The sequence below is a fragment of the Brassica napus genome, chromosome C4 (genome assembly GCF_020379485.1).
Source record: "Brassica napus cultivar Da-Ae chromosome C4, Da-Ae, whole genome shotgun sequence".
Taxonomy (NCBI): Eukaryota; Viridiplantae; Streptophyta; class Magnoliopsida; order Brassicales; family Brassicaceae; genus Brassica; species Brassica napus.
This window is the reverse complement of record NC_063447.1, coordinates 27,370,083-27,378,467: the sequence shown is the minus strand read 5'-3', so window position 1 is coordinate 27,378,467 and position 8,385 is coordinate 27,370,083. Positions and strand designations below refer to the sequence as shown.

At 44.7% G+C, this 8,385-nt stretch overlaps 1 protein-coding gene across 1 annotated transcript; it reads right to left on the bottom strand.

Moving 5' to 3' along the window:
• Positions 1–498: 498 nt before the first annotated feature.
• Positions 499–8,385, bottom strand: LOC125585953. The gene is made up of 4 exons (XM_048755690.1): positions 7,102–8,385; positions 6,777–6,965; positions 6,281–6,713; positions 499–1,121 (listed from the first exon to the last, which is right to left on the bottom strand). The coding sequence occupies exons 1-4, from the start codon at positions 8,383–8,385 to the stop codon at positions 499–501; spliced, it is 2,529 nt and encodes an 842-aa protein (XP_048611647.1).

Below are 8,385 nucleotides of genomic sequence, written 5' to 3'. Positions count from 1 at the left end.
AAGCTCCTTTTGCTTTATCCAGCTCTTCTCCAGCCTGTCACACGCGCCTCCTCTTCCCTTGCAACGGTCTGATGCCTTAGCTAAGGGAATAAGGCTTCTCTTCTTCATCCAAAGTTACTCGGGTAACTAGTATAACTAGTATACTAGTATAACTAGGGTAACTTTGGTTTAACCTTTGCAAGTTACTCGGGTAACTAGTATTACTACGCCATGTACGGCCTCTTCATCATACTCAATTCCTCATGTCTTTCTCTTCTCATATATTGATCTCATCTCAACAGATACGTGTAGTGTGCGGCCGTCTATGGATTTTGCGTAGCCATTAGGGTTCCTGAAAATATCAAATTCGTCTGGAGTTAGATACTGATTATCAAATTTATCTTTTTCGCTTACAGTGGTTTTCGGTATTGGATGGTTGTCGATCGACGTGGTATTATTGATGTCGATCGATTGTTGAGGAAGCTTGTCGATCGATTGCTGATGACGAGTGTCGATCGATTAACTAGAACGAGTTCTTTCCCAAGCAGATTCTGCCTGAAACTGATCTGTATCACCGCGCTTTTGCATGTTGAGCAGCTCCTCGTCTGTGAAACTATCTTGTAGTTTATTTGCTCCTGTTGTGTAGGTTACTGTTTCTACTGCAAAGCTCTCGTGGTGGTGTTCATCTGCCCAACTACCAATCGAGTAGTCTCCATCTCGCACACGGTTGAATTCAGTGTCGACCGAGTTGTAGTAGGCAGTGTCGGTCGATGCTTGCTTTCGGCATCGTTGTTGAGGTTGAGTGTCGATCGATGGCAAGCTTGTCATGTCGAACGATGGTGCATTCCTTTTCCAAGAGGAATGATGTATGAGTTTATCTTCCTCATTAAGGATGGCTCTGTACTCAATGGCTCGTTCCTCCTCGAAGTCTTCATCATACTCGTTTGTATGCATATTTTGTCTTGTGTAAGCGTCAATAGCGGGGTTGTAGTAGTCATTCTCCCAATCATCTAGACTACTATCGACCAATTCCTCTTTGTCAGCGTTGGTCAATTTCGTATGGTTTGTGTCAATCGACGTAACTGGATGAGTGTCGATCGATTCTGAGTAGTCAGATTCATACTCGGCTCCACAGTGGCAAGCTGCAATGATTCCTGCATCATTGATTCTTCTGGAGATCGTCTGTGGCTTCTTGACTGGGATAGGGTCATAGTGGGCATTAGGATCCATGAGTGTTAGACACAACTGGTTGGTTTGCAAGTTGCACATTGCTCCCACTGTTGACAAGAAAGCTCTCCCAAGTAGTAGAGAAGAGTTCCAGTTTAACTTGATATCCAAGACATGGAAATCAACTGGAACTAGGGCATTACCAATCTGCACCTCTAAGTCTCTCACAATTCCTCTTGAGTTCTTCTGGGAACAATCCACAAAAGTGAACAATTCCTGCGAAGGCTCCACCTGCAGACCCAGATGGTCGGCCATAACCTTAGGTAGGATGCTGACTGATGCTCCTGTGTCGCACAAGGCATGTGAGAATTCAATACCCTGCACTGTGCATGGTATTACAAATTTCCCAGGATCACTCTTCTTCTTCAATGTAATCCTTTTCCTCATCTTTTCTCTAGCTTCACAGAACATTATCCTAATGTCTTCTTCTTTCTCTCTGGTTTCTCTGAAGAACATCCACAATTTGTGGCTGTAATAAGCTTCTTCGAATGGCTTATGTAGAGGAATTCTGAAAACTCTCTTTTGGAAATTTTCCTTTTCCTTTTCATTAGCCTCCCTCTTCAGATGTTTCGCCACTTTTTCCTTTCTTCTCCTTAGGGTTCATCCAGTAGAAACCATATCCTCTTCCACAGGATCATCTCCATCATCTGAAGGTGTCCTGACAGGCTCCGGTGGTTGTTCTGAAGGTTTAGGTTTGAGCCTGAGTGCGTTAAGTCGTGCCACATCTATCTTTGGCATCTGCACTCGGTAGGTATTAGGGGCTCATCGATCGATAGGCGGTGATTGCTGTCGATCGATATTAGCTTCTGAGTGTCGATCGACGTTGCTGTTGGCATGTCGATCGATTCGAACTTTGTCAGGGCTAGGCGGATGTGGGTGTTTTGCTGCGAACTCCTCGTGAGTTAGAATCTTCAGGGCATTGCAAGACGCGGTTGACTCCGTAGGCGTTGTCGATCGATTCTCTGGTACTCCTGTCGATCGATTTGAGTTGGTGTATGTCGATCGATGCTCGGTGGCTGGTGTCGATCGACACCAATGTGACCCGCCGAAACTCATCAAACTTTCTACCTCGAAATCGCCTTCTTGCACCACTTGCCAAAAGTCATCCTCAATAATGGCATTCACGTGGTGCTTCATCACATCATCCCCTACTCCTCTTGTTAAAGCTTCCTGCCTCCTAATAGCATCTCCTGTCTACACAACCTGTATCTCCATCTTCTTCACATGAGAGCTCAAAGTTTCAAACTTTGTGTTCAGATTGGTGTAGACAGAATCTATCTTCCAATTGAAGTCCACAGTCATTCGCTGCTGTGCCTCAAGAACCCTATCGAGCATCTCCTCAATCTTGCTCTCTTGAGTAGGCGGCATTGGCTTCTGGTAGTAGGAACTTCCAAAATTCCTGTTGTTGATGTAGCTGTTGTTGTAGGATTTCTGGTATTGCGAGTTTTGGTTGAAGTTACTCCTATTTCCATAGGAGTTTCTCCACCCTGGTTTCCTTGGAATCCAGCTCCACCAATGTAGTTTACTTCTTCTTCCTCTGCTCTACCCTCTACAGCTTCTGCATCTTCAACAAAGCTAACCTGCTTCTTGAGAAGCTTGTGAACACTGTCCAGTTTTGCTTTCACCTCATCCATCTGATCATTCCCTAGGATGGTGGCAGATCTCTTCCTCTCAAAATCAGTGTTCTTGGTGCTGTTGCTGGATGCTAGGTTTTCAATCACCTTGACTGCCTCCTCTGGATTCCTGGTGTTGAAGTTTCCATTGCTGGAAGCATCAAGAGCCATCTGGTACTGCACCGCGATGCCTCTGTAGAAAGTACTGAGTCGCTGTACTTCATTGAATCTGTGGTGTGGACAGTCTCTCTGGTAAGACTTGAATCTGATCCAAGAGCGTCTGAATGATTCTGCAGGCTCATGAGTGAATGTAGCAATCTTGCTCCTCAAGTCTTCAGCACGCGCCTCATCAAAGAAATTGCATAAGAATGCATTCTTGATGTCGCTCCAGGATTTAAGAGATCCTGGTTGTAACTGCTTAAGCCAATGCAGAGCTTCTCCAACAAGTGAATATCTAAAAAGCTTGCATAATAGGTAGTCCTCAGAGACTCCCTCGAGTCTAATAGCAGAAATCAGATCCTCGAACCTCTCCAGATGGTCCATAGGATGCTCGTGGGATAGTCCATGGTATGGTAGCTGTCCCACAAGTGTGTAGTACCGCGCTTTCAACTCAAAATCCCTCTCAATGGTGGGAGGGAGGATGGCTGATCTGTTGGTGTAGTAGCGATCTGGATGGTTGTAGTCAGCCAACGTCCTGGGTTGCACAGCCTCATCTACATGTAAGGTAGTACCTGTAGTAGTAGCATCAGGCTCATGGATTGCAGCCCCCTGAGCATATATTCTCTGACCTGCTGCATTACGCAGATGACCCTCCTGGTCATGCAGGTCTCCATTGTTGTCCCGAACAAGTATCAAAGGCGCAACCATGTCTCTCGGTTCAGTATCGATATGTCCGAGATGGAATGTCGATCGATGTCAGGTGAAGGGTATCAGTCGACGGAAGTTTTGTGTTGTCGATCGACAGGGGTGAGCGAGAATTGGTCAACGGGACTGGTGTCTGGGTCGACGGTGGTTGAACAGAATCGAGCGACACGGAAGTGTTGTTGTCAGTCGATAGGGAGCGCGCTTCCTTACGGATCGTGCATTCCAAACTTGCAGGATCTGGTGAAAATATCAGTTGGGATTCCTTGTTGCTTCTGGTACAGCTTGACATGTACCTGAAAATCCAAGGAAAAGTTTTATGTCAGAATATTTAACAAAAATTAGAAAATAGGCGATCAAAGCTCCCCGGCAACAGCGCCAAATTTGATACCACTCAAATTACCCTAAGGAGTGATTTATACTCTCTCAAATAAGAGATCGAATTCACAGGGGGCTAGAGAACCTAGGGATTCTAATATGATTTGTTAAGCAAAGATGTTTTAAGAGTTTTAATAGTAAATTGCAGTTTTATATTGAACAAGTGTTTGTTCACTAGCAGGTTTTTTTTGGGGTTTGGTGCTTAAAAAGGAAATACCTAGACTTAGGGTTTTTATTCAGGAAAGTTGGAATTATAATCCTACAGATGCCTAATGAGTTGCATGCATGATAATGTAAAGCTCAACTATTTGATCAACAAGTCTTTCGGCTCTCGCGAGCATTGACTTGTTGTCTATTAACTAGATCTATGAACTCAACTCTCGTTATATTGATCTATAGAAAGTGTCGATCGATATTCCAATGGGCGTATCGATCGATACACCTTTTGCACCGTCGATCGATTATTCAAGTGTGATATCGCTCGACGCGCTCTAGTCAAGCTTTATGCGCAGGTTGAATGAATGCTTACTAAGCTCACTAGATCAGCTCTCGCCTTGCTCATAGCAAGAAACATAGCTCTATTAGAATGTTTTCAGGGTGAGAATTAAGCTATGGCTTTTATCAATCAATCCAAGGGCAGGTTCTAGGTAGCAAATCTAGAAACATGCATTAATGAACAATCCTAATGATGATTATCACAACTCAGCAATCTATAGTTGGGGCTAATCCCTCCTAACCTATTTAAACCCTAAAATCTAACAAGAGAACTACTCAGACATGGCTAAGCAATTCATAACAACAGTTAAGTATAAAAACTTCATAGAATAATAAAATAGATATCAATGGAGTTCCAATCACAAATTATAACTTTGAATCTTTTCTCCTATCTAGCAATAAAACAATGAAACACAAAGAAAGCACTCTTTGCCTCTAACATGGCGGCAAAGCTTATATAATTAGGGTAAAAACTCGTCAGGGGCAATCTTGTAAAATAGGGAAATCTTGGGCTTCAAGTCGGCTGTGACCAAACGGCTTCCTGCGCGCTTTACTGTCGATCGACACCATGTCTTGTGTATCGATCGATTCTAACTCTCCAATATCGACCGATAGTCGATCTCGATGGTCATCTCGGGTGCTTGCTCCAAATATCTCCAAAATGCTCCAAAATCACTTATCTCCAAAACATTCCTGATCTTATAAATATAATAAATACTCTAGAATAATATAATTATTAGTAAAAACACCTATAAACTATGGATGAAAATGGGTCAAATCCATAGTCTATCAGAGATAAGCGGAACTCATGTCCAATGTTGTACCCAAAAGTTTCCACAAAGAACGTCAAAAATGACCCAAAAAGCGAGAATCGCGATCGGAGACAATAGACAAAGGTAAACCATGGCGTTTGTAAACTTCACGGAAGAACAAAGTAGCCACTTGAAGAGCGTCAGTTGTTATTTTGCAAGGGATGAAGTGTACCATCTTCGAGAATCGATAGACCACAACGATGATTGAATCGAACCCCTTTTGAGTCCTAGGAAGACCAACCACAAAATCCATACCAATGTCCGTCCATGCCTGTGTAGGTATGGGCAATTGCATGTAAAGTCCAGCATTAGAGGCGTGGCCTTTGGATTGTTGACACACGACACAACGCTCCACGAATCGCTCGACATCTCGCCGTAAAGAAGGCCAAAAATAAGAGGCGGAGACTAGGTGTAAAGTACGATCTCGACCCACATGACCTTCACGGTGTAGCTCGAATAGGAGTTACAGGCGTAGGCTTGAGGCGGGAATGCAAAGCTGATTACCACGGAACAGGAAGTCATCATGAATTGTGTACTCCAGCGAGGCGACACCTTGAGACACAGCTTGAAATATCTTACCGAAGAAAGGGTCATTGTGATAAAGCTTGACCAGGTCGCAAAAACCCAGTACAGAGAGATGCATGGTAGCCAATAGGGAATGACGACGGCTCAAGGCATCTGCAACGCGATTAGAAGCTCCGGAAGTATGTTTGATGACAAAGGTAAATTGTTGTAGGTACGCGATCCAGGAAGCATGTCGAGAGGAAACCTTGCCTTGGCTACTTAAATGTTTTAGCGCGTCATGATCGGTGTACAGCACGAACTCCTTGTGAAATAAATAATGCCTCCAATGTTTTGTAGCATGTACGATTGCATAAAATTCGATTTCGTACGTACTATAACGGGAGCGCGAACCAGCCAATTTCTCACTGTAAAACGCTATAGGTCGTCCTATCTGGCTATGTACCACACCAATTCCTGTTTTTGAAGCGTCAGAATGTAACTCGAAGAATAATGTAAAGTCTGGCAGAGCGAGGACCGGAGCGGAACAAACATTGTCTTTAATGATCACGAAAGCTTGAGCTGCTTCTTTCGTCCAAACAAATTGTCCATCAGGAATACAATCGGTAATAGGAGACATGAGACCCCTTAACTGTGAGACGAACCGTCGATAAAACGAGGCCAGACCGTGGAAACTACGAACTTCAGTTATTGCCATGGGAGTTGGCCAAGACTGAATAGCAGAGATCTTGCTTGGATCGACTGCAAGTCCTTGGCCTAAGACGATGTAGCCGACAAAGTGGACCTTGGATGAACCGAACTCACACTTCTTGAGGGTAGCGAAGAGCTTATCACGACGCAAAACGGCTTAAACTTCTGCCAAGTGCGGTAGGTGATCGTTCAATGATACACTAAAGATCAATATATCATCGAAATACACCACAACGAATTTGCCAATGAAAGGTCGAAGCGCTTGGTTCATAACACGCATGAATGTGCTTGGGGCATTTGATAACCCAAAAGGCATGACCATCCATTCGAAGAGTCCTTCAAGTGTATTGAAAGCCGTTTTCCATTCATCGCCCGGGTTGATCCGTATCTGGTGATAACCACTCTTGAGATCAAGTTTGGAAAAGACAGTAGCGGTTCTTATTTGATCGAGGAGGTCGTCCAGACGTGGTATTGAAAAGCGATAACGCACAATGATTTTGTTGATAGCTCGACTATCCACACACATTCGACACAAACCGTCTTTCGTAGGAATGAGAAGGGCGGGTACTGCACATGGTGAGAGACTCTTGTGCAAGAAACCTTTGGCGACCAGCTCTTTTACTTTGTCTACGCAACTCTTCGTGCTCACTTGGGCTCATGCGATAATGAGAGCGGTTTGGGAGAGCAGCGTTCGGGAGGAAGTCTATACGGTGCTTGATGTCGCGGAGAGGAGGAAGGCCGTCCGGGAGATCTTCGGGGAAGACATCTGAAAACTCGGATAAAATAAAAGTAAAAGCCGATGAGATTTCGACGTGGGGCGAAGTGAGCTTTGGTTTGGTGACAACTGCAAGGACCATGACGGCTTCATGCATAGCTGAAATAAATGGTGTCTTGCGTAGAAATAACACTGGGTTTGCGGTTTTGGCTGTAGTGTTGGTGGTGATGTCCGGTGATGATGGTTTGAGGATGAACTTGTGATTGCTAAGAGTGAAACTGTATGTGTTGAGGAAGCCGTCATGAAGTACGCGTCGATCAAATTCCCATGGGCGGTCTAGGAGTAAATGGCAAGCGTCCATTGGTGCGATATCGCAATAAACTTGATCTTTATATGAAGGACCGATGGAGAAAGAGACCAACGCTCGTCGGGTGACAACAAGATCGTGATTTTGCTGGAGCCACGAAAGTTTGTAAGGATAAGGGTGAGGCTCGTCTTGTATCTTGAGTTTAGTGACTGCGTCTGCGGCTATAACGTTTTCACAGCTACCGGAATCAATCACAAAAGGGCATACTCGTCCATTGATCGTACAACGTGACTGAGAGAGCTTAAATCGTTGTGGACATTGCTCCTCGGCCTTTGGAGTGAAGCACGATCGGCGTACCATCAGAAGATGTCCCGAGTCTGGGTAGAGTTCTTCTTGTTCTTCAGGTGGTTCTTCATCGTAGATAGGATTCTGCTCTTGATTTGCTTCATCGATAAGTAACCCGCGTCGAGCCCGATTAGGACAAGCAGATTGTCGGTGGCCAGCTTCACCGCAGGAGTAACAGCGTAAACCGCTAGTTCGAGGTTGCTGAGTTGCAGTTGCGGGCACGATAGCTGTCTCTGTCTTTGAAGTGGTTGCGTCGTTCGGAACAGTTGCAGGGGCGGTCGTTGTATGTCTGTTAGTTCTTGTTGAACCCCAGGCCTGAAAGCCATTCTTGTTTTGTGCTTCCACCGTCATGGCTTGTTGATGAGCCTCATAGATTGACTGTGGTTGGAAAAGGTTTAGAGTAAATTGAATTTGCTGACGAAGACCTCCAGTGAAACGCAT

Coding starts and splice junctions, on each gene's coding strand:
- LOC125585953 (XM_048755690.1), bottom strand. CDS start 8,385: ATGCGTTTCACTGGAGGTCTTCGTCAGCAAATTCAATTTACTCTAAAC. Junction 6,966..7,101: donor AAAGACGGTTTGTGTCGAAT/GTGTGTGGATAG, acceptor GGTTATCACCAG/ATACGGATCAACCCGGGCGA. Junction 1,122..6,280: donor TTACAGTGAGAAATTGGCTG/GTTCGCGCTCCC, acceptor GAATCATTGCAG/CTTGCCACTGTGGAGCCGAG.